This window comes from Garra rufa, chromosome 5 (genome assembly GCF_049309525.1).
Source record: "Garra rufa chromosome 5, GarRuf1.0, whole genome shotgun sequence".
In the NCBI taxonomy this organism is placed as follows: domain Eukaryota; kingdom Metazoa; phylum Chordata; class Actinopteri; order Cypriniformes; family Cyprinidae; genus Garra; species Garra rufa.
This window is the reverse complement of record NC_133365.1, coordinates 21,462,937-21,489,758: the sequence shown is the minus strand read 5'-3', so window position 1 is coordinate 21,489,758 and position 26,822 is coordinate 21,462,937. Positions and strand designations below refer to the sequence as shown.

General features: G+C 41.0%; 1 protein-coding gene across 2 annotated transcripts in view; it reads right to left on the bottom strand.

The window, feature by feature from the left end:
• The window catches only part of mamdc2a (MAM domain containing 2a), a 32,501-nt gene extending 6,458 nt beyond the window's left edge, over nucleotides 1-26,043 (bottom strand). Inside the window, exons 1-9 of one of the 2 annotated variants that reach the window (XM_073841376.1) lie at nucleotides 25,854-26,043; nucleotides 25,499-25,618; nucleotides 17,931-18,181; nucleotides 17,303-17,387; nucleotides 9,797-9,934; nucleotides 9,347-9,603; nucleotides 5,654-5,747; nucleotides 2,637-2,783; nucleotides 639-904 (exon numbers count right to left, since the gene is read on the bottom strand). In XM_073841376.1, coding sequence (XP_073697477.1) covers nucleotides 639-904; nucleotides 2,637-2,783; nucleotides 5,654-5,747; nucleotides 9,347-9,603; nucleotides 9,797-9,934; nucleotides 17,303-17,387; nucleotides 17,931-18,181; nucleotides 25,499-25,618; nucleotides 25,854-25,884 — 1,389 coding nt within the window. In that variant the 5' untranslated portion in view covers nucleotides 25,885-26,043. The remainder of the gene's footprint in view (nucleotides 1-638; nucleotides 905-2,636; nucleotides 2,784-5,653; nucleotides 5,748-9,346; nucleotides 9,604-9,796; nucleotides 9,935-17,302; nucleotides 17,388-17,930; nucleotides 18,182-25,498; nucleotides 25,619-25,853) is intronic. The other variant, XM_073841375.1, reaches the window with a different exon arrangement.
• Nucleotides 26,044-26,822: the final 779 nt, after the last annotated feature.

Here is a 26,822-nt window from a genome sequence, read left to right as displayed (position 1 = left end):
CACGGGGCGACCCAAAGTTCAATATAAGATTTGTTACGGCTTATCATTTGGAAGTGACAAGAAAATGCTTTACTGAAATAAAAAAGTATTAAAACTGAATCTGTGCTTATCATTCAGGACAATGTCCTTGTATCACCTATAATCTGAAGAACACTTTAGAGTAAAAGGGTGATATTTTGAAATTATTTTTACAATTTAATAACTTTTCTCTTTATATATATATATATATATATATATTTTTTTTTTTTTTTTTCCTGAGAAGGCACAGCTTATTTTTCAGCATCATTACTTCAGTCTTCAGTGTTACATGGTCCTTCAGAAATCATTCTAATATGCTGATTTGATGCTTAACAAACATTTTTTATTTTTTATCAATATTAAAAACAGTTTAGCTGCTTAATATGTTTGTCTTTACTGTCATGTTTGATTAATTTAATGCATTCTTGCTGGATAAAAGTACTAATTTATTCAATTATTATTAAATCTTCCTGACCCCAAACTTTTAAAGGGCGGTGTATGTTTAAAAAAATATCTTATTCCACTGATTAGTTGAAATAAGTTAAAATGAACCATTATCATGAACACAGCCCAGTCTTGAAGAAACATGTTTGTCAATGATCCATTAATTTTCCACTTACCTTAGTAGGCATGGGCTTTAGGTAGGTGACTTCCACCTCTGTCCAAACATCTTTAGACCTCTCAGACACGGTCCAGAGTTTTTCCTGAGCCATGTTGTTTTCATCATAGACATAGAGAGCCAGAGCATTATCTATTTTCATGAAGCCATGCAGGGCATAGTAGAACCTGAGGCAGTATTTATGGTTCCCTGGTAGGGATGGTCCAAAAAGGCGACCCACATACCCTGGACGAGAGGTATAACGAGTGTTGGCCAGGAGAAAAGACCCTGTAAATGTAAAGAACAGATATGAAAGATTTATAAATCTCAAATAATCAGATAAATAAATGATCATTTTTATGAATGTTATATTATTTGTAATTTTATTACTTTTACTTTTCTTTTTTCATCATATGTTAAGGATTAGTTCATCCAAAAATGTAAAGCTGCTGAAAATGTAGTCATCCTCAGGCCATCTAAGATGTAGATGAGTTTGTTCCTTCATTGGAACAGATCTGGAGAAATTTAGCATTACATCACTTTCTCATCAATGGATTCTCTGGAGTGAATGGGTGCCGTCAGAATGAGAGTCCAAACAGCTGATAAAAACATCACAAACACATGACTCCAGTCCATTAATTAATGTCTTGTGGAGTGAAAAGCTAAGTGTTTGTACTAAACAAATCAATCATTCAGGAGTTTTAACTTTAAACCACTTCGGGTGAAAATCCAACCAGTCCATAATCCATAATAACGCTTCTTCTAGTGAAATTGTGGATTATTGTGATGTTTTTATCAGCTGTTTGGATTCTCTTTCTGACGGCACCCATTTACTGCGGAGGATCCATTGGTGAGCAAGTGATGTAATTTCTCCAAATCTGTTCTGATAAAGAAACAAATTCATATACATCTTGATTCAAATGAGTATATCTTGATCTTTGGGTAAACTATTCCTTATTCCATGTTATTCTCTATATACCATACTATTCACTATATACTGAAATTAAATTTAATATACATTAAATAGGAAGTAGCAGGAATCTCACTCATTAAAACAGCTCCATAATTTGGAACTTTTATGTGAGTTAAATGCACATAATAAATCATATCATATATACATTATGTGATGTAAAATTATGATATTTACATAAAGTAGAGTCTTATAAATTATTTTTATAAAAAATATTTTTATAAAAGTATATTTATAAATTACATATGGTACCAGTCAAAAGTTTTTGAACAGCAAGATTTTTAATGTTTTTTTTAAAGAATTCTCTTCTGTTCACCAAGCCTGCATTTATTTGATCCAAAATACAGCAACAGCTTTTGTAGGATTCTTTGATGAATAGAAAGATACAAAGATCAGCATTTATCTGAGATAAAAAAAAAGCTTTCGTAACATTATACACTATACCATTCAAAAGCTTGGAATTAGTATAATGTTGGAGTCAACTGTTTTTTGTTTGTGGGGCAAGAAATGATAAAAATTAATACTTTGATTAAGCAAGCATGATCAAAATTGATGATTAAGACATTTATAATGTTACAAAAGATTTGTTTTTCTGATCTTTCTATTCATCAAATAAGCCTGAAGAAATTTTACTCAGCTGTTTTCAACATCATAATAGTAAAAACATGTTTTTTGAGCAGCAAATCAGAATATTAGAATGATTTCTGAAGGACCATGTAACTGGAGAAATGAAGCTAAACATTCAGCTATGAAATCAAATGAATAAATTATATATTCAAATAGAAAATGTTTTTTTAAATTAAAAAGTTTTTGCTGTACTTTGGATTAAAAAAAATGCAGGCTTGGTGAGCAAAAAACTTTAAAAACCATTGAAAATCTTACTGTTCAAAAACTTTTGACTGTTAGTGTACAGTATGTGATGTAAATTTGATGTGATGAGATTTTCATAAATTAGACTTTATTATAAATAGGCTTGTACACGTTTCTTTTTTTTTATGTCAGATTCCACGAATTTGGTGACTTAATGAAAAGAACAGTCTCACTTCGCACCAGTGCCTGTAGTGTGATCCCCGATGCGGTAAACATTTGGTTTCACAGAGACCTTGTTCCACACTGAACCTCCGGCCTGCTCCTGATAATACTGACACAGATCCTCCTCAAAGTCACAGTTTGCCACAGAGGGGTCAAACGCTGGCTCTGGAACATGAGTCACATGAAATTAACTCACAGCACGAACTTCTTGCACATGGGCTGACTTTCCATAAAATGTAACTGCTGACTAAATGGATAGTCAGTGTGGTTGCTACATAACAGGGCAACAACAAGAAAATTTCCCTTTAAACAGCAATAATGGGATTTTTTGAGTTGGGTATAACAAGTCCGAAAAAAAAGACTTCATTTTATCTCAAAATACATTTCTTGTTATAAAATAAATGGTAAGACTTTTTTTTTTGATTAGCAAGGGAACCTTTTACCCTGAATACCATCCTTTCACTTATCTGACAATTAAGTTATATCATTGAAAATCTTAAGTTCTATCTCAAACTATAAGCAATCAAAGGAAAATTTGAGTACTAAACAAATGATTAGGTGATTTCAAATTAATTTGTACAATGTGAATTGTATTTAAAGTATGATTTTTAAAAAAATAATAGTGTCCAACACAAACCCCAGGCCTAAACATTAGTGTAAGTGGGTAAAAATCAACCTAAATATTTAAAGGAACCGTATGTAAGAAATTTATGTCAGTTAATCATAAAATGGCCCTGACATGTCACTAGACATTAAGAAATCATGTCCATTTCAAATACTTATATCACTGACAACAGTGGTCCGGCCAGGATATTGTCATTTAAAAGTGAGAGTTGCAGCCCTCAACTGATGTTATAGACCTTTCTCACAACTTCCGTATTTTGCACCGGAAATACGTAATTGCTGTGTAAACCTATTTCCGCCCCGGTATGCCGGTAACCAGTTAAACAACGTGAAAAACGCTTAACGTGGCTTAATGTATGTAAAAAACGACCAGGAAACCCCAAGTTTCTGTCAAACCTTACGTGGAACAAACATTAACTACTATCAAAAGAACGAGCCCTTATTCCACAGATAAAGTGAATAATATCACGTTAAGCGTTTTCTCCCCCATAGAAGCCCATTATAAGGAAACAGCTTAACGTGGTTTACGTACCTCAACAGCGACCAGGGAAAACCAAACTTATGTTAAATTTGACTTATAATAAATACTTGCTGCTGTCAAAAGAACGAGCTCTTATTCAGCATATAAAGTGATCGCCCCCAATAGAAGTCCATTATAACAAACCATGTTAAGCTTTTTCCTTAATGGAGTTCTATAGGGAGAAAAGCGTGATATTATTCACTTTATATGCTGAATAAGAGCTCATTCTTTTGACAGCAGAAAGTGTTTATTATAAGTGAAATTTAACAGAATTTTGGTCTTCCCTGGTCGCTGTTAAGGTAAGTTAAACCAAGCTGTTTCCTTATAATGGGCTTCTATGGGGGAGAAAACGCTTAACGTGATATTATGCACTTTATCTGTGGAATAAGGGCTCGTTCTTTTGATAGTAGTTAGTGTTTGTTCCAAGTAAGGTATGACAGAAATTTGGGGTTTCCTGGTCGTTTTTTACGTACGTTAAGCCACGTTAAGCGTTTTAGAACGTCCCGGATAAACTCTTAGTGGAAAAATGTATATCCTTTATCCAATTTGTTCCTCTTTGTGACGGAGTTTTCCTACACGACTCTTATCAGGTCGGCAAAAGTTATCTTTGGCAAACCAGCGAGGGAAGTTGTGTAGACTCTCTCCATTTTAATTTTAAATTACCCGGCTTTCTGCTGTGTTGACATTACACAGGAAGTCTGCATACCCTGCGATTGCGTATTTCCGGTTTCTGTGAAAAAGGTCTATTGTTGTCATTTTGTGTTTTGGTCTGAGGCTCCACCCTCCAGCTATCTACCAATCACGAAATCAGTAGAGTTTTGTGATCTGGGTTGCCAGCTCTGTTACAGCTGCGTTACAGCTGCAGCTATACGAACGTGTCAGATAAAACATGCATAACGTTACGAAACCTAAAAGACCTCGTTATGAATCCGAAATACGTCGTGACAAAGTCCGAAATAAAACAAGGATTTGTATAGGAGATGCCTTTGAAAGATGGAGACGGCTGAAAACGGAGAAGAATTTGAAGATAGACGCCAACGTTGCTAATTTTCTCCTGGACAGGTAAGATTCATCTATGTTTGGCTAACTTTGCTTCCGTACACAGTGAATTTTCCACGGTCGGCCGTGCTAAATGCGTTCATAAAAAGCTTTATATCGCACCACTAGCAGGGTATGAAAACAATCTATGTTCCGACTGAAATGTGGTATTACAGTACATCTTTGCGAAATATTTGGCTAATCGCCATCTGTAAATTTTTGCGATACATAATTACTTCGCAAAACATCTCTTGTGAAGCATAAACATAATTAACAGAAGAAAAACAAATTACTGTGCAGGACTCATCACTTGCCATTGGAAGCTCCTTGTTGCAGCCTACTCCTGCAGCTTAGCTGGCAACCTCGAGTCAGGGGGGAGGGGGAGGGGATACACCGTTCTACAGTATTTTGAAAGTGATTGCAGTATCAGTTTTGGCCACAATCCTACATACGGTTCCTTTAAGGTAATTATGTCATAGATCAGGATTTTGCAGTGTATAGCAATAAACACGTTTAAGAAAGTGCTGACGTGGTTTTTGTTGTAATTTGATGCTATGAGAGGAAAAACAGCTAAAAATTTAGATTCGTCACATCTAAATAAGCATGGTAGAAAATTACTCAAGCAAGAGAAACAGAAGTACAGAACACAGTGTGTTTCCAGAATCCCAATTAAAAAGACATGTCTACAAAAAATTTAACATATGTTCACAAGGTTACATTGACTGCTGAAATGAAACCATAAAACTTGCTAGTGGTTTTCGAGCTCTGTAAACAGCTGTATTGTGTTGTTTGGGATTATGCGCAGTTGCATAAGGCGTGTTTAGTGCTTATTATGCAACGCAACCACACTGACCTGTCTCTGTGTGGCAAAACTCTGGGGAGAAAGAAATGTCATCCAGAGCGACGAAGCCACCACGAGGGCTGTTGAACGCCACCTCAAACACCACCTAGTAAACCAAACACACCAGTCAATCTAAATTAGACACATGAAGGGCCCAGCATGACCAGAATAATAAGAATAGTGCACAAATGCTTCATTCATTTTGAAAACGGAAAAGTTTCAAATGGATGAATACAAAAGCACTATAAGGTTCAAAGGCATTAGTAACACTTCAGACAGTGAAATCATCTGCTGGAGAGAATCTCCAGACTCCACACACACTCCCACTCTCATTATTTACATTGTCTCCCAGAGTTGGCTGCTCACACTCAAACATGGCAGCCACAGCGCTAGCTCTTCACTTTATGTTTATACTATTCCTACAGATGCAAAATAAACACTTTTCCGCCCAGAACAGAGATTACGTTATGTACGGTCGGAAATAAATCACTCTTTGAACTACATTTGGAAATGACCAGAGATAGCTCTAACTATTCTTACAGTTAGGTCAAATTTATAAGGTCAGTTTTCAATAGAACTATCCATAGTTTGCTTGGTTATTGAGGTCATTGAGGTACAAAACAAGATCTTAAACAACGAAAAGGGACAGTTCACACAAAAAAGTCAGTCATTAATTACTCACCCTCATGTCGTTGCAAACCTGTAAGACTTTCGTTCATCTTCAGAACACAAATTAAGAGACCCTTAATGAAATTCAAGAGCGGAAATGACAGGCTTCTCCCAAAAGATAATAAGACGATGTACAAGAGGCATCATTGTGGACAAAAAATATTTCTCAGCTTTTATTTACATTTGAACAAAAAGTGGCATGTCCAAAATTATTCATACCCTTTGCAAACTGTCACAGTCTATGGGAAAATCCAAAGTTCTATACCACTCCAAATAGTCCAACTGTTCTAAAGCATCCTAATTACCCTGATTCATTGGTAACCACTGTTTTAATCAACTCAACAGGTGAAAAACAGAAGCTCTCTGCTGTTGGTTTGTGGACAGTCATGGCTAAGACAAAGGAGCTCACTGAGGACCTGAGGCTGCGCATTGTGGCTGCTCACAAGTCAGGAAAGGGCTATAAAACCATATCTAAATGTTTTGAAGTTCTAGTGGCTACAGTGCAAAGTATTATTAAAAAATACAAGACGTTTCACACAAATAAAAATCTCAGAGGACGTGGTCGGAAGCCAAAGGTGACACCTGTGCTGGCCAGGAGGATAGTGAGAGAGGTAAAAAAAAGAATCCAAGGATCACCACCAAGGCCATCCTGATGAATCTGGGCTCTGCTGGTGACAAAATCTGATGAATCTGGGCTCTGCTGGTGGCAACATCTCAAGGCAGACAGTCCAACGGACACTGAACACCACTGGGTTCCACGGACGCAGACCAAGGAGGACACCACTTCTCCAGATAAGGCACACAAAAGCCCGCTTGGCCTGCAAATGCTCATCTGGACTTCTGCTCTTCTCTTTTATGGTCAGATGAGAAGATGAATGGGCAAAAATACCAGTGGAGACATGCAGAAAGCTGGTCAGCAATTATAGAAAGCGTTTGATTGCTGTAATAGCCAATAAAGGCTTTTCTCTTGATTATTGAGAAGGGTATGAATAATTTTGGACATGCCACTTTTTGTTCAAATGTAAACAAAAGATGAGTAATAATTTTTTCCACAATGATGCCTCTTGTACATCGTCTTATTATCTTCTGGGAGACGTCTGTCATTTCTAATTAAAAAAAACTTGCTGGTTGAATAAAAGTAACTTTAAGTCAGAATTTACCAGGGGTATGAATAATTTCGGGCTTGACTGTATATACAGTTTGTAATATATAAATATACTAAATGCAGCATAAATAATATAGAAATACAGCCTTGGTGAGCATAAGAGACTTAAAAACTTTTAAAAAGTCTTAGTGTCACACATTTTTGTGCGGAACAGCACAACAGCAGTGTGTTTTCCAATTAGTTACAAATGTCATAATATGAATATTAGTCTAAGGTAGTGTCATTCACTACTAACCGAATGTACATTGTATAATGTTTGCTAGTGCTATTATTGAAAATTATTGCAAAAGCGTTAGCTATTCATCTACTGCAGTTTCAAATATATTTATATAGAGGGTGTAAAGAACCCTTTATAGAACATTCATTTATATTTGTTTGACTAAAACTTGTCATCTATAATATAACTCTGCACAGGGTCTTATATATGTTAACCAAAAGAAGGCACCTTTTATAAATAGCTGCTAGTTTTGTTAGGAAATTGTTTTAGTACACGTGGGAACCACAGCTCTTAAGACAGGAAGTCTATTTGCAAATGGCTTTGGTATATCGTGGGTAGTTAAAACTTCTAAGATATATTAAGTAGACATACCATCTATTCCAAACAAAAGCTTACATATGGATAGTGTCAACATGTATATGCACGGCTTACATACATACATGTGCAATGATGTAGAGGAGCACTTTAAGCTAAAAAACTGTAAACAAAAGGTCTTCTATACATGTTCTGTCTAAGACTTAAATGCTTGTGTTTTATTTTACTTATAAGAGATTTATATATGTGATTTAAATGTTATTATATATGTTACCCAACAAGCAAGTTGGGTATTAGATATGTTTAAAATACAGTTAAAGTCAAATTTTTACATACATCTTGCAGAATCTGCTAAATGTTAATTATTTTACCAAGAGGGATCATACAAAATGCATGTTATTTTTTATTTAGTACTGACCTGAATAATATATTTCACATAAAAGACATTTACTTATAGTCCACAAGAGAAAATAATAGTCGAATTTTAAAAAATGACCAAGTTCAAAAATTTACATACCCTTAATTCTTACTATGATCCACAGCTAAAATGATCCACAGCTGTGTTTTTGTTGTTGTTATTTTTTGTTTAGTAATAGTTGTTCATGAGTCCTTCGTTTGTCCTGAACAGTTAAACTGCCCGGAAAAATCCTTCAGGTCCCACAAATTCTTGGGTTTTTCAGCATTTTTGTGTATTTGAACCCTTTCCAACAATGACTGTATAATTTTGAGATTCATCATTTCACACTGAGGTCAACTGAGGGACTCATATGCAACTATTACAGAAAGTTCAAATGCTGCAGAAGGAAAAACAATGCATTAAGAGCCGGGGGGTGAAAACTTTTTGAATTTGAAATTCAGGGTAAATTTAACTTAACTTAGTCTTCTGGGAAAGTAAAATCATGTATGTATCTTTTTTAGCTTCTGAAAGGCAGTACTAAATGAAAAAAATATGATTATAGGCAAAATAAGAAAAATGTACATATCTTCATTCTGTTCAAAAGTTTACACCCCCGGCTATTAATGCATTGTTTTTCCTTCTGGAGCATCAGTGAGTTTTTGAACCTTCTGTAATAGTTGCATATAAGTCCCTCTGTACTAAATAAAAAATAACATGCATTTTGTATGATCCATTTTACAGATTCTGCAAAGTGTATGTTGACCTCAACTGTAGATTGTTATTTTCTAATGAAAACAAAATGCATTTGGCATGCATGCATTGTATTTTTACTTAATATGTACACCATTCTATTAAAATTTAATTACCATTTCAGGTAAAGATTTTAATTGCCTTTCTTGATTTTGAGATAGATAGACACAAAATTTTTACAACTTCACTGACCTCTAAAGGATGTGGTGCTTTAATATCCACTTGCACTAACTTCCAATTTGTTGTCGCATACACATCAGGCCTCCATATCTCATCATAGTGGCCCAGCTGGTCCTTAGTAAAGACTGAGAAGAAATTCCCAACGGCTTGGTCCCTTTGATAGTAAAAGGACAAGCATCCTGCCATTGAAGTAGTAGTCATTGGCGACACCAATTTGGCTACCTCCTGGAACCTTTTAACATAAACGGAGTCCACATACATGTAGTGACCTAGTTCAGAGTGGAAAAATAAAACAAAGGATGGATTCACAAAGCACATTCCTCAGGGTGAGAGAGTTAGCAAGTTCAAAACCAGGAGAATTGTGGGTTGACACAGCTATGGTCTTGTTGTCAAGCCTGGTATGATTCATTCCAGCTCTTGACCTATTGTGCAGTATGAAGCTATCCTGTCAGCCTGTATTACCTCGCTCATTGTTCATGGTGTGGTCATCTGGAAGGTTTGACTGAGGGTCCCGGGCCAAACTCCCACCCACATACCAGTTCACATTGGGATTCCACTGATTGCTGTAGCCACACAAGTGATGCTCCTCAAAGTTGCACTCTAAAACAGACATTGAACATTATTATTATTTAGGGCTGTCCCCGACTAAGAATTTTCATAGTCGAATCAGAATTTTCGAATCTTTCTATAGTCGACCGATAGTCGAATCATCTAGGCTTATGTGTGTGTGTGAATGGGATAGGAGGGACACGACACTATAGTCAGCAGGAGGGTAAAACAATTTTTATTTTATTTTACACACTGCACACAGCAACAACTTTTAATAAAGCGACCAAAACTGCCTGCCTGACTGCAAAACTGACAGACAAACTTATTTAGGTTTAAATAAAAAGACAGAACGCGTCTTTTAGTTCTAAAAACGCAAGGCGCACAGCACTGCCTTTTTTGCTAAGCAACGACCAAAACAGCTGTCCTGTCAGTCAAATCAAAGGATTATGTCACGGATTGGCCAGGTTCTACTCCCTCACTCACTCAACGATCACAGTCACCTGATTACTAATCTGACGCACCTGAAACCAATCACCAGCACCAAATATAAGCACACCACACACCTCACTCAGTGTCCGGGCTCGTTTGCACGAAGCGGACTCATTGTGTTTCTCTGTCGAGTTCACAAACCTCAAAGACATACTTACCTTGCTATTTACCTGTTGAAACTTACCTGTTGTCTCATCTATTCCAGTACGAAGTCTGTTCTCTGTTCCAGTCAGCTGTGGTCAGCCATAAGCCTGTTCGTCTATCACCAACGGTGTGTGTGTGTGTGTGTGGGTCGGAGTCCTCCTCCCGTCGTTCCTGGAAAGGAAAAGGATCTGTCTTCAGTATTCATCTCTAGTCAACGAATATCATACTTGGACTGTTTATACTTACCCGGTTCTGCACGTCATCTTATCCACAACGCTCTGCTGATAATAAACATTGTTATATTTATCACTTACCTCTCTTGTTTGGTCTGCTTCCGTAACAGTTAGCCCGGACCAACACAGTATCAGCATGAGCACTCGGGACCCGTTTCAAGAGCTGGTGGACTCGCTCAGGAAGGTTTTGTTGGCTAGTCATGCCACCATTCCAACTTCAGCTCATCCCACCGCACCACCGGCACCCAGCACTTCTTCGGCTCCCGTGAACGTCCCTTCCAGTCCCATGGCCCGACCAGCGCCCTACTCTGGCGGGGCGGAGGAGTGCAGCGGATTCCTGTTACAATGTTCATTGATATTCACAATGCAACCTGCTCTCTATCCCACAGATTCTTCGAAAATAGCCTTCATCACGTCTCTGCTTACCGGACCAGCTCTCAAATGGGCGGACACGTTATATCAGCAGGCCGGGCCGGCAACCCATTCGATCCAGGCTTTCGTCGCTCATTTTAAAGAGGTTTTCGGACGTTCTGATGCAGAAGTATCCGCAGGAGAGCAATTGTATCATCTAAAGCAGGGAAGTATGACTACACAAGATTACTCCCTGGGTTTCCGCACTTTGGCCGCTGCCAGCGGATGGAATGAGCGATCGTTACTGACCACGTACCGGCTCGGCCTAGAACCCAATCTCCGGATGCAGTTAGCTGCTTTGGACGATTCCATGGGATTGGAGAAGTTCATTCAGCAATCACTTCGTTGTTCAGATCGTCTAAAATCCTACCAAGACCAGTCCGCCACTACTGCACTCCTCCGACCAGTTACATCCGCCAGCCCTCCAGAACCAGAACCAATGATCCTGGAATCAGGAAAAATCTCTGCAGCTGAGCGACAGAGAAGGCTGACCCGGGGTCTTTGCATGTACTGTGGGGCTGCGGGACACGTTCGACTCAACTGTCCTCTGCGTCCTATACGATCTTTGGTGAGTGTAATACGTTCTGAATTGGATAACATGCATCCTCTGACTACCAATGTTCAGTTAACCACCCACACTTCCTGTGTTACAGTCGCAGCCCTCATCGACTCCGGGTCAGCGGGAAACTTCATCTCTAACACCCTCTGTCGCCAGCTCCAGCTACGCACCCAAGCCTCAACCACCATCTACCAGATTCAACCGATAACTAACCGGATCAGCTCACGGACCCGTATTCACCGGAAAAGTGAACCCATCATCCTACAGATTGGAGTTTTGCACCGTGAAGAGATTCAGTTTCTGGTTCTGGAGGGAGCTACTATGGACATCATCTTGGGGCGCCCGTGGCTGGTGAAGCATGATCCCATCCTCTCTTGGGGCACAGGAGAGGTGATAAAATGGGGAGAAGAATGTACCAACCAATGTTTCCCAGATCTTCCACGTCCTAGACACAAGTTACTACCTGTCAACGTCACCTCCGTCGAAAGTCCTGTTGAGAAGCAGTCAGTCCAGATTCCTGCCATTTACTCGTCGTTTCAAGACGTCTTCTGCCCCAAGAGAGCTTCCCAGCTACCTCCACATCGGCCATGGGACTGTGCCATTGACCTAGTTCCGGATGCTCCAATGCCCAGAGGTAAGATCTACCCGCTGTCGCTTCCGGAGACCAAGGCAATGGAGGAGTACATACAGGAGGCTCTCGATCAGGGTTATATCCGACCATCAACATCACCTGCAGCATCCAGTTTTTTCTTCGTGGCAAAGAAGGATGGAGGGCTGCGGCCATGTATCGATTACCGCATACTCAATCAAGGCACCATCAAGTTCCGGTATCCCCTTCCTCTCGTCCCTGCGGCCCTCGAACAACTACGCACTGCCAGAGTGTTTACGAAGTTGGACCTCCGCAGCGCGTACAACCTCGTGAGGATACGTGAGGGGGACGAGTGGAAGACTGCCTTCGTGACCCCTACTGGCCACTACGAGTATTTGGTCATGCCCTATGGTTTGGTCAACGCCCCCTCCGTATTTCAGAACTTCATTCACGAGGTACTCCGGGAGTTTCTGCACCACTTTGTCGTTGTCTACATAGACGATATCCTGATTTACTCCCGGAGTGAGGCCGAACATCGCCTCCACGTTGCGGAGGTCCTTCAAAGATTACGGGATCATCACCTGTATCTCAAGGCGGAAAAATGTTCATTTCACCTATCAGTAGTACACTTCCTTGGATACGTCATCGACCAGAAGGGGGTCCGTATGGACGAGAGGAAGGTGTCTGCAGTTGTATCCTGGCCAGAACCCACCACTATCAAAGAGCTTCAACGATTCTTAGGTTTTGCCAATTTCTACCGCCGGTTTATCAAGAACTACAGCATCATCACTGCTCCACTTACCAGTCTACTCAAAGGAAAACCACGAACTCTACTCTGGAACCCTGACTCGGCCGCAGCCTTCCATAACCTCAAGGAAGCATTTACACAGGCACCTCTTCTAACCCATCCTGACCCTGATCTCCCTTTCGTGGTAGAGGTGGACGCATCTACTACCGGCGTGGGAGGGATTCTGTCACAACATCACGGTACTCCTCCATTGCTTCATCCCTGTGCCTACTATTCCCGGAAGCTCAGCCCTGCGGAGAGGAACTATGACATCGGCAACCGCGAGCTCCTTGCCATCAAGCTCGCTCTGGAGGAGTGGCGACATTGGTTAGAGGGATCTAACCACACGTTCCAGGTGATAACAGATCACAAGAACCTACAGTACCTCCGAGACGCCAAACGGCTCTGTCCCCGTCAGGCAAGATGGTCCCTGTTCTTTTCCCGATTCAACTTCACCATAACCTACCGGCCAGGATCCAAGAATACCCGAGCTGATGCTCTGTCTCGCATTCATGATTCTCACGACTTGCCTGACACACCCACGACCATAATCCCCGAAAACATCATCGTTCAACCCATTGAATGGACCAACCCGCCAGCTGTCGCCACTCCGGAACCCAGATCTCCGCCGGGCTGTCCACCTGGTCGCAGATTCATCCCTAGGACCCAGCGGGTAGATCTAATCCATTCTACACATACCTCTCTGGGCACTGGACATCCAGGGGCCAACAACACTCTCTCGCTGCTGACGGACCGCTTCTGGTGGCCGCACATGGCAAGGGATGTGAGGAGGTATGTCCAGGGATGTAAGGAGTGTGCAATGTCCAAGAGTCCACGTCATCTGCCTGCTGGGAAACTCCATCCCTTGCCTGTGCCGAACCGCCCCTGGTCACACCTGGGAGTTGACTTCATGACAGATCTCCCCTCATCTGACGGTAACACCTGCATCTTTGTTATAGTTGATCGATTTTCAAAATTCTGCCGACTGATACCTCTGAAAGGTCTTCCCACAGCCCTAGAGTCTGCCGAACTGCTCTTCAACAAAGTCTTTAGGTACTATGGCATTCCGGAAGACATCGTCTCAGACAGGGGTCCACAGTTTATTTCACGGGTGTGGAAGTCTTTTCTCAAACTCCTAGGTGTGACCGTTAGCCTCTCCTCTGGATACCACCCTGAGACCAACGGGCAGACGGAGAGGAAAATCCAGGAGGTGGGGCGGTTCCTCCGGACATTCTGTCATGGTCACCAGGACTCCTGGAACCAGTTCCTGGGTTGGGCAGAATACGCCCAAAATTCACTGCGGCAACCCACCACAGGACTCACGCCATTCCAGTGTGTGCTCGGCTTCCAACCACCTCTCTTCCCCTGGAATGGCGAACCATCACAGGTGCCCGCAGTGGATTACTGGTTCCGGGAGAGCGAGAGAGTCTGGGACGAGGCTCACCATCATCTTCAAAGGGCAGTGCGCAGAACCAAGTCCACTGCCGATAAGAAGAGGATTCCTGGTCCCACATACACTCCTGGGCAGAAAGTCTGGCTCTCCACAAGAGACATCCGTCTGCGCCTGCCCTCGAAGAAATTGAGTCCCAGGTTTGTTGGCCCCTTCACCATCGTGGAACAGGTCAACCCCGTCACCTACAGACTCCAATTACCACCACAGTACCGTATCCACCCCACATTTCACGTCTCATTACTAAAACCCTTTCACCCACCTGTGATTCCCTCCACAGAACCTGGTCAGGAAGAGGAACCCCCTCCCCCCTTGGTCCTGGAAGAGGGATCCATCTACTCGGTCCGAGAAATCCTTCTGTCCCGACGTTGTGGTGGTAGTCTTGAGTATCTCGTCGACTGGGAAGGCTACGGACCAGAGGAGAGGTCGTGGGTACCCAGAGTTGACATTCTAGATCCAGCCCTCATGGAGGAATTCCATCGTAACCATCCTGAATGTCCAGCCCCTCGAGGACGAGGTAGACCACCACGACGTCGGAGGCCTCGGCCCTCAGGAGCGGGCCCTGGGGAGGGGGGTAATGTCACGGATTGGCCAGGTTCTACTCCCTCACTCACTCAACGATCACAGTCACCTGATTACTAATCAGACGCACCTGAAACCAATCACCAGCACCAAATATAAGCACACCACACACCTCACTCAGTGTCCGGGCTCGTTTGCACGAAGCGGACTCATTGTGTTTCTCTGTCGAGTTCACAAACCTCAAAGACATACTTACCTTGCTATTTACCTGTTGAAACTTACCTGTTGTCTCATCTATTCCAGTACGAAGTCTGTTCTCTGTTCCAGTCAGCTGTGGTCAGCCATAAGCCTGTTCGTCTATCACCAACGGTGTGTGTGTGTGTGTGTGGGTCGGAGTCCTCCTCCCGTCGTTCCTGGAAAGGAAAAGGATCTGTCTTCAGTATTCATCTCTAGTCAACGAATATCATACTTGGACTGTTTATACTTACCCGGTTCTGCACGTCATCTTATCCACAACGCTCTGCTGATAATAAACATTGTTATATTTATCACTTACCTCTCTTGTTTGGTCTGCTTCCGTAACAGATTATAGCGCGGACGCTCTAAAATCTAGTTTTTTGCTGTTAATTAAACTGTCATATTAGCAGAAACCCTAAATAATACAGCCCCTGGTTTCCCATGATAGACACCAAAGTTTTCTCCTCTATTTCTTGCAGTCTCCGGACTTTTTAAGCGACGGTAAACTTTCGAAGACCCGAAAGATTGGACAATGGGAAAGAACGCGAATAACGTTGGGCGTTTTTCCGCTCAGAGTTGATATTTTTTTTCAACTTCAGGCGCTCAGAGCGCTCCTGCAAAAACGCGAGGCGCCGGGGACGCATTAAAGGAGCGCAGAACGCTCACTGCCAACAGAAAACCATTCAAAAGAGGCGCCTCCAACGGCAAAAACGCGTTCGGTGTGATCGCCGCCTAATCCCTGCCGTCCTCATCTCATCATGGATCAGGGCAAGTGAAAATTAAATCTGTCACAGGGGTGGTTGGATTTGTTCACAAACACATTAAAAATATTTATTGAACGCTTCTTTCTTTTCACTTTTGTTTTTACTGCATTATCATAATCTAAGGCTGTTTATAACTGAATATGTCCGTACAAAATCTAGTAGTTCTGTGTGCAGTTAGACATTGAGCACCCCTATATTGCCAAAATGGTGTGATGCTCGTTTCACCCGCGAAGATTCGACTGTGAGATCGGTGGTCGAATCAGGCTCCGCATATCGATGCATCGAATCTTCGACTATTCGGGGACAGCCCTATTATTATTTAAGACTTCTGGGGAGGAAAGTATAATTTCATTAGCACAGTAATTCTCAAAGTGTTAAAGGGACTGTTCACCCAAAAATGAAAAATCAGTGATTAATTACTCACCCTCATGTCGTTCCAAACCTGTAAGACCTACGTTCATCTTCAAAACACAAATTAAGATATTTTTGATGAAATCCAAGAACTTTCCAACCCTGCATGGACAGCAATGCAACTACCACTTTTAAGGCCCAGAAAGGTAGTAAAGACATCGATAAAATAGTCCTTCTCTTCCGTGTCAGTCTTTAGCGCCATTTACAACAGTACCATGAATGTTTTAACAATGTCCTTACTACCTTTCTGGGCCTTGAATGTGTTTTGTTTCTGTATATGCAAAGTCAGAAAGCTCTCAGATTTCACGCTCAGATTTCATAACACATATCTTAATTTGTATTCCAAAGATTTAGCAAAATGTTCATCTCTACAGTTATTTTTTGTTTTAGCTAATTAGTGTATTTATGGACATTAAATGGCTTTCCTGAGGTAAATGTAACCTTACATAATGTTGTTTACAAGCTTTTTATTCATGTTTTTTTGTGTGTGGTTGAAACACTGATTGAGCGTTTATATCCAACTTGATATTTTTCATTAAGTTTTACTGTTTCTTTCATCATACCTTCTGATGTTCATTTATGTTTATTTTGTGCTGTAACTAGTAGTGGAGACATAATGTTATAGCGATCTGTCAAGCCACACTAAAGAGTGCCAAAACAACATTTATTGTTTGAATTTAGTTTAAAATTGACAGAATTTAAAAGCTGAGACTAAGTTTCTTATCAAAATTAGATTAGATTATTTTTGGATGGGAGGCATGCAACAAATGCTATGGTCAATAATACACACATTGTACCTCAAGAATAAAAACAGAGGACTTACCTAAACAGTATCCAGGGATGATGTGTATTTCAAAAAGAGCGACGCTATTTCCCATTCCTCTTCTGGGTTTAGCCTCAAATAATAGCTGAATATCAAGAGATGATAAACAAAGAGAAGTTAAACTGTTTGGGCTGCCATCTGTTCAGCGGAAAATAACATTTATTTTATTATCTAAAGCCTAGAAAATCTTTCTAACTCATCTTCACTCTCTTTCAGTGACTGTATAAATCAAACACAGCTAAAGTTTTACACACAGTCCAATTTTAGAGTAAACACAATATCAGAAGGTTTCCATCATGCACCTCAAGTCAAAACTAGCCTAATGGATTCATAAGACTTGTTATCAAACAAACTCAATCTCTATTCCTTTGTTTACAAAGTCCAATTATTACTCTCAATCTCCCTTTCCAAATGTAATTCCCAGCATTAGCGTAGTAAACTAGAACAAGTGCTTGTCTGATCAAGGGAGAGGCGTATCCAGTGTAGTATTCACAAAGGGCTCTTTTCTTCACTCAGCTCCACTCAAACCCTCTTTTACAGTCCTAACTATGAATAGACTTTACTAGATTATATCACATACACAACACTGTTGTTTTCCCACTTTGATTGTGCCATGTCAGGCAGATACCTGGTAAGCCCCAGAAGTATTACGGAGGTCCACACTGGCAATGAGCCAACTGTCTGAGGGTTTCTCCGCCGTCCATAACGTGTAGTCAAAGTTCTCACCCTCGGGTCGTAAGTGCAGTTGAAGAGAGCCTGAGCCTGAGATCTGATAAACCAACCGCACACAGCTCCAATCGCTGAGTTCCAGCTCAGGACTGACCAGGACATACTTTCCTTTCTCACCAAACGTTGAGGATTCTGCTGTGATGAAGCGGCCTGAAAAGATCAGAAGAGGTATAGTTTCAATACTGGTGAGAACACTTGTGCAGAAACACAAGTTCACGTTTTCATGTCAAATGATCCAGGTTCCCACAAGGTCATCAGTAATAAACAAATAGATCTTAAAAGACAAAAGAAATGGTCGACAGTTTCAGCGTTTTAAACTGTGCGTCAAAAAACAGGTGTGATCTGTATCAGGTTCTTCAAAACTAAGTGCATATAATCACAGCAAACAAGGACTAATGGGAGACTCAAGTGTTAATTTAACAGTTCATTTATTCTTCTGACTTTAACAGAGTGACTGTTTAGAGCACAGAAATAAGTTAGGTTTACATTTAAACAGTTTATTAAAGAAGAAATATCAGCTGTCAGACTTAAAGTAATCATATATATTGTGAACATATTGAATTTCCTTTTATTTAATATGCATCAAACCTCGACATGATGTAAGAGTGTGTAGCTCCATAGCTCCAGATGTTCTTAGGGTGATTCATTCCTGGTACCAGATGAAAACGATGCCTTTTTTTTTCTTTTTTCTTTATTACCTTTTGTAAAAACACAATCATTTTCTACACTTTGCTTTGGCCCGCTTTTGAGATCTCATATATTTTGTCCACGAGCGAATGCCAATTTTCTCTGGCCATAGTATTAGCTTCTGAGGTAGGTGAAGTCATGTTTTTTGTAAGGTCTATTGACTTTGGTCCCCATGTTGTGGAAGGATTCACAATAAACCACAAAGCAGAGTGTTAACAACTACCACCATCATTGTATTAGCATAGTTGCAAGTTCAACATACAGTTGAACATTTAAAACTAACATACGGCAAGATAATCCACAACCACAATATAACTATAGAGGGGAAGAGCTGACGTCAATGACCTACATGGCTTATAACACACTGTAAAAAGTTTCCAGGAAATTCAAAAATGGTTTAAGAGCTTTTTAAAGTTAATTCATTAACATTATGGTCTTAACTGCGCAAAACTTAGTTTTTAGGTAAAAAGATGACAAGTAAAAAAAATACACAACAACACAACAGCCTGAGTTTGTATCTTGATTCAGTTGTGAAGTGGATGCAGATTTCCTGTGAATCAGCCTTCACTGTTGGAGCAGCTGACAACAACACCAGCCCCACTCCTAGCCCAGTACCCAGCCTGCGACCTGAACAAACTGCAGACAAAGAGCCAGAGTCCACCACGATGGATGTGCCATCACAAGAAGAAGCATCTGAGCCTGCCATCGCCCTAGAGCTTGAGCCGTTGGAAGCATCTGACCATTTGTGTGAGACAGCAACAACATACATGCCGGAAGGAGTTCTCGTGAAATTCGAGGGAAGGGACATCCCCTGTCTGTCCCTCCATGTCATCTTCTCTCAGTGGTGTGGAGTCTCCATCTCCTGGACCTGAGGAGCCTATGGCTCTGCCTCCAGCCTCGGAAGGCCTGCGCTCCTCCTCTCGATTCCAACATGGACCATTGGCCATTCATACTCGCAGAGCTCCCTCAGTCAGTCGGCTCCACCTGGGTCAGACTTCGCCACTTTGCAACGGATTTGCCGGGCGTCCACTGCTCTCCAGTCCTCCACCCCTTCAGCTACGGCCTTCCCTTCCTTGGTTGCTCCGGCTGGCCCTTTGGCATCGCTATCGCCTGGATCCACCGCACCGCAATGTTCGACTGTCCTGAGCGTTATCACAACAGCCATCGTGTGACGCGTCAACGTGCTCTGGCATAGTAGTCGGTCAAAAGTCAACACTCCCGGATGAGTTTGCGCAAGAAAACTTAATCTTTTACTTTTTAATCGGTTGCAAGAATCAGGATAAGCACAAGTAAAAGTTTTGAGTAGCCACTATGCACTGTGTAAACAATAAAGGACAATGCAAGAGCATGTTGACAAGTCACACGCCGGCTGTTGTGAATGCAATTAGGACAGTTGCACATAGCGGTGGATGAGAGGTAAAAAATTATATAAATATAAATTTCTTGCACAGACCGATCATTTTGTGTCTTAACACCTCAATGTATTGTCACAAGCCGCAGGGTTTAATTTGGTTTTGTCTGTGTATGTTTTTTTTACTCTCAAAGCTGTGGATCCCATTGACTGCCAATTATATTACTGGCAGACTGCAGTGGTTTGTGTCTTTGTTTGTGTTCTACTGAAAAAACAAAGTCACCTACATCTTGGATACCCTGGGGTAAGCAGATAAACATTTTTTTCATTTTTGGGTGAACTATCCCTTTAAGAGAATTTTATTTAGGATGGATTTTGTACATTCCTTCATTGTCATTTCTCAGCCACTCCGGCTGTTCAGTCGCCTTTGTCCTGTCTGTCCAGGCAGCCGGGAGTCTTAGTCTCCTGGACTTGAGGAGCCCATGGCTCTGCCTATGGTCTTGGATGGCCTGCACTCCTCCCCTCTTCGATTCTCTCCTCCTTTAGTTTCGTCAGGCTTCCTCGGTTAGTCAGCTCCACCTGGGTTGGACTTCGCCACTCCATTGTGAACTAGCGGGCCGTCTGCTGCTCTCTGGCCCTCCACCCTTCCGGCTATGGCCTGTTCTGCCCTACCTCAAGCTCCGCTTCCTTCCTCAATCTCTCCGGCTCACCCTCTGCCCTCTGAATCCCCACCTACATCTCGGCGATCATCGCTACGGCTCCGACGCGGCTGCCTGGATCTTCGGCATCACTCCACCTTCTTGGCTCTCTGTCTGCACTTTGGGCACCATGGGCTCCACCTCTATCACCACCGTCGCCTTCATCCATCCACATGGTGGCGTGTGTAACTATCACATCTGACCAGGTGTGTGCCGGAAGGAGTTCTCGTGGATTTTGAGGGGATGGACGCAAGCCCCGCCTACCCTCCTACCTCTGAGAGTGACTGCTTGTTAAGCCCTTAAGCCTAACTAATACTCACCTCCTCTCCAAGCTGCATTAAGAGACTTTTTATTTTGGATTAGATTTTGTACATTTCTTCATTGTCACTGTGGCTGTTCAGTCGAAATCGCCCCCTGTCTGTCCGGGCAGCCAGGAGTCTCAGTCAGCTGGATGTGAGGAGCCCGTGGGCCCGTGGCCTGCGCTCCTCCCTCCCACGATTCTGGCATGGATCGTTAGCCATTCAGCCTTGCCAGGCTCCCCCGGTCTGTTAGCTTGTCCTGGGTCAGACTTCGCCATGCCTCCGCTGCGGTCTAGCAGGTCGTCTTCTGCTCTCCGGCCCTCCACCACTTCGGCTAAAGCCGATTCCGCCCTCCCTCAAGCTTTGCCTACTTCCTCGGTCACTCCGGAATGCCTTCTGGCCTCTTGATCCCCACCTACATCTTGAGCGAACGTCGCTACGGCTACATCGCTGCCACCTGGATCCCTGGCATCGCTCCACCTCCAGAGGCGTGGGCCAGGAGGAGGTCTTCTATCCTGGTTTGTGCTCTTTCTCTTCAGTAGTTACTGTACGTGTATCAACACGGGCATCTATTGGTGTTGTTTCGTTTCCTCCTTTTCTTTTTTTTACTGAAAAAACAGCAGCATGGACTAGCATTGCTATTATGTGGACCAACTGACCTACTGATAATTAAATGTGAATGTGTGTGTACAAAGTATGCACAGTTAGAAAAATCTGGATGTACAGCACACACATACAACACGGTAAAAACGGTAGAGCACATTTTACAAGAAAATACTATTTTTATCTTTCTTCTTCAAATGTTTGTGTTTAATTCAATTTAATTCAAGATGCTGTTTCTTTGTAAATAATTGTGAATTACACAATACCAGCAATTTCTAAGTGATTTTTTTTTTCAGTCTGTGCTAATGATGTAATTTCTATCATGACAACTCTCAGAAGATTTTTAGCATGGTAATGGATATGACGATGTATGATGATGTTGATGTATTTGGTCTTGGTGGACCAGATCTGCTACACTGCTACTGCAGGTGGAACTGGGGAAGGTGGAGGGTTTCAGAGTAACTCTGAAAGTGCACAGCTAACTGCTCTAGTGAATGCTAACCAGCCATTTAAATGTAAAGTAGCAAGCTGATTGGCTGCGTATGCAACATGAACCAATCAGCTTGTGCAAAGTAGTTTAACGCTGTGAAAATCAGTTTGGGTTAAGGACCCATCAGCCTGCAACGTCTAGAATTTCATGACAGAACTTGGCACTTAAGTCACACTCACTGTATGTATACTCTAGCGTATAAAGTATACTAAATAAAGTATACTTCGGGATTACCCAAGCATTATAGGCTATACATTATATAATATAAAAATATTACAGATCAAAATAACAAACCATGTAGCGATAGCATTTTTAGTGGCAATAATAAGCAGAGGGGTTATTTAGTACAGAAATTAGTCAACTATTAAGTGCAGTTCTTGCAACACACTCACAACTCTCTGCAGCAGCTGTTATTCAGTGAGTGTGAAGGAGCTCTGCCTGAGTCTTCATAGGAAGGGTTAAATGTTGAGGTGAACTCTGTGAATGTCTGCTGTACATCTCTAAAGGCCTAAAATGATTTCTACAGCTGTCTGAAAATGTCTGGAGAAACAAGGTCAGCAGATCTCCAGACTATTTTTCACCTCTTTATTTCAACTCCTTCTGGAAATGCTTTCTTACATAATTTTTGGCTGCATGTATGTGTAATAAATAAATTTAATGAACACTCTAAATGAATGGTTTTATGATTGATCAATGTTATAATCATAGCAGTGAGTGGGCACATGCATAAACATTTTTTGGAAAAGTCTGAATTCATTCATTAAACATTTAGTAAAGTGCTTCCATTTTCCTAAAACTAAGAAGTCTGCCTCCGCTTTGTTTCCACAAAGTCTGTGTTGTCCAGGAAACCAAACAGAAGCACAAATGTGTTGCCCAGTCTTGTTTTATTGACCTGTGGGGGAAAAACTCACTTCACAAGCAAAAGGTTGACACAGTTGTTAATCAGACAACTGCCCAAAGTATGTTCACTGGATTATACGTCATCATACTTCACTTAAGTCATTCAAAAGCACCTCTGTTTTCACTACAACAGCTGAACCCATCCAGTTGTTCACCAACCATCATCAGCAAAGATAAGCAATGATAACAAAAGATATTTTAAGAACAGATCACAGACGGTTACAGAAAGTGCTCACTGTGCTGAATCCAATATTAAGGTAAATTCAAAAGACAAGAACATGGTAGCTGTCAGCAATTACAGAGCGCATGATCTGTGAAACATCTCTGGCTGGTGTGCATCATACAGGCCAATTACTGATCTATGACAAGTCTTAGCAGTTGTGTCAGACAATAAGACCAACAGAGATCGGATACAGTCCTGTTATGTAGAGCAGGCTTACTCAATGAAATGCAGATGTGCAACCATTAAGCCTTAAACACTGAAAGTAGAGAAAGTAGGGCAGCAATTTCTATATTTTTGTATTGAAATGCATAACTGAATTAAGAATGTATTAAATACCAAGTTCTGTCATGAAACTCTAGATGGCGCAGGCTGATGGGTCCTGATGATATGCACAGCATTAAACAGCTGATTGGTTCATGTTGCGTACGCAGCCAATGACCTTGATTCTTTACATTAAAATGGCTGGTGTCCATTCACTAGAGGTGTTCTTCTAAATCCCTCCACCTTCCCCAGCTCCACCTGTATAGATCTGCTACAGGTTATTATATATGCTACTTTTGCAACAACAGTATGTCTTAAATACTCACAGCACCATATCAGAGTATGTATTGGCAGTAGCAAACTCCTGTACTTGCTTTGCAGTAGCAGCAGCAATAATCTACAACAACAGCAATAACCAACCGCAGAAGCAATTCAGCAGTGCAGCAGATCTATTCCGCCAATACCAAATATGTTAACATTGTCATATCCGTTACAATGCTAAAATCTTCAAAGGGTTGTCATGATCGAAATGTATTTAAAGATGTAATAATAAATAAGTAAATATTATAATATATAACAATGGTGGTGGCAGGTGCAATCAGTAAGCATTTGTATACATTTTCATGGCTCTTATTTGTCACAGCACTAGTGCCAGTGGTATTTCATACATTATACTGACACCTATTGGGACAATGTGTAATATGTTTATTGTAAATCAAACCAACCATCTAGGAGGAGTTATAAAAAATGGGGTTTTAAGAAAATTCAAAATGGCAAAATCAGATGGATTCTTGTAGGACTTGACTTAAAAGAATAGCACACACAAAAAATTTTAATTCTGTCATCATTTATTCACCCTCATGTCGTTCCAAACCTGTAAGACCTTTATTAATCTCCGGAACACAAATTACACACACAATATGAACATTTTCACCGCTAGAGGACGCATATTCAAAACAAAGAAAGAAACAAAGGCGTAGTTTGATGACGCCGTTATTGAGTGTGGAATAATGGGAGTTGTTGTCTTCATGTCCATGTATTAAAGACTTATTAAGGTCACTGTAGTATGAAGCAGGTTGGGGCTGAAAGTGATACATGGCTTAAAAGCAGCTGAACTTTTATTATGCCACAGTCGACCACTTCAGCGAAATATATAACACAGTTCTAGTGGTTTTTGGATATTTTAATAAATAAAATCTTGTATATATTGTACATATAGTGCCTTAAATTTGATAAAATCTGAGTACTTTTTGACCCTGCATAGACAGCAACACAACTACCACGTTCAAGGCCCAGAAAGGTAGTAAGGACACAGATAAAATAGTCCATGTGTCCATCAGTGGTTCAACTGTAATTTTATGAAGCTACAAGAATACTTTTTGTGTGCAAAGAAAACAAAAATAATGATTTGTTCAACAATTTCTTCTCTTCCCTGTCAGTTTTCGAAGCAGGTTCAGGACAGTATCACGCATGCTCCTCCAATGAAATTCTGCTTCAAATTATGATTTCGGATCTTCTGAATTATGGTTACCAGAACTTTTAATGGAGGAACAGAAACGGCTCAAGTTTCTTTAAAATATCTATGTTTCAAAGAGATTAACCAAAGTGTTATGGACTTGGAATGACATGAGGGTGAGTACAGCGTGTAAATAAAGACAGAACTAAAAATTCGGATAAACTATCCTTTTAAGGATTCAAAAGGAAAAAAATATTTTGACTGGTACTTATGAACTAAAACAAATGTAGACTATATATAGCGCCACCTAGTGTCTCACGTTTGTGTATAAGGGGTGCATGTGTAGTAGGGGGGTTGGATATTTTGTAGCCTAACTATCCCACCTCCAAGTGATTTCTACAACTCTGACAATCAGACACTTTTAGAGCAGAAAAAAGAATAACTGGCAAAACAGTACTACAAATAAGGGTAATAAGTAATAACAAAGTTTCTTATATACCTTCCTCGTTGATGGTCCATTCAGCATAAGCGGGATCAGACGTGTAGCCGCAGCTGTCCGCCTCAAAACTGCAGGAGCCCCGCAAAAGCTGCGTCTGAGCCCGCGCTAGAAGAGCGACCGCTGAGGATGACATAACATCAGATAAACACTAAGCAATAACGCCTTTGCAAGACTTAAAGACGATTAAAGTACTCAGTTAGTGGACATAAATGTACAAAAAGTCCATTCAGCAACAAATAAGTCTACGACGATGCAAGGATGCAAAAAATTAAACTTGCACAAATGCACAGAAGCATGCAAACGAACTACAAATAACTAAACTAAAATGTTCCATTACGAAAAAGTCATGACCTACCCAGAAAGGTTGAGAAGTGAAGCAAAGTCATGACTGAAGTTGCAGGGATGCTGGAGTGGAAGAGTGAAGAAGGTCCACTAACGCAGTTTGCGTACGGCAGCACTGCGACGGTTGCATTCACTCTCCATGCTTTGACTTTGGCAGTGCATAACAGACAGTGGGAGGAGGGAGTGGTTGTTGAGGTTTCTATTTCAGAACAGGCAATGGATCTCCTTTAGGTAAGGAGTTTGCCGCTGTGTAGACGTCTGCAGAAATGACACAATTCTTGCTCATCGCTGACAGAACACTTAATCATAGCTTTGGTGGCGTAACATCAAATAGTCCGTTTAGTCACTCAAATAGTCCGTTCAGTGTAGAGGTCTTTGATTAAATGTTGTTTAACAACAGAGTGACTTCTGAGCTGCGTGTTTAATAAGTGAATACAATTGCAGTTGTACTTAGAAAATGTTAGTAATATTAGGCAGTGTGGTAAATGAAGAGTTAGCTTGTCAGTTCCAAAAACAACATCAATGAATAATGCTCAGTTTAATTTTTAATTGTTATAATTAAATTGTTTTAGCATATTTCATGAATAAGTTATACATTATAATAAGCTTCCCTGATAGCACTCGTACATCTTGGAGACGTCTATTTGACGTCTGCATTTACATCTACAAAATGTATTTTTTAGATTGTTTGCTCATCTGCAATATGTCTATAGGACGTTTCCTATCAGATGTCTGTTAGATGTCTTTAAGATGTTTATGATTTAGAATGTACGTAAAACTGGCATCTTACAGACGTCTGTCAGATGTTTGTACACAGCAGATGCTTTCCAGATCAAGTGATCTTTTACAGACATCTTGCAGACGTATGTGTGCTATCTGGGCTACTTGACAGACTTTTCTCTGGTGACATATGCTGGACTTCTCCAATTGTTTAAGATGCATACAAATCGCATACTGTCTAGTAGGTATATTTTGTTTAAAG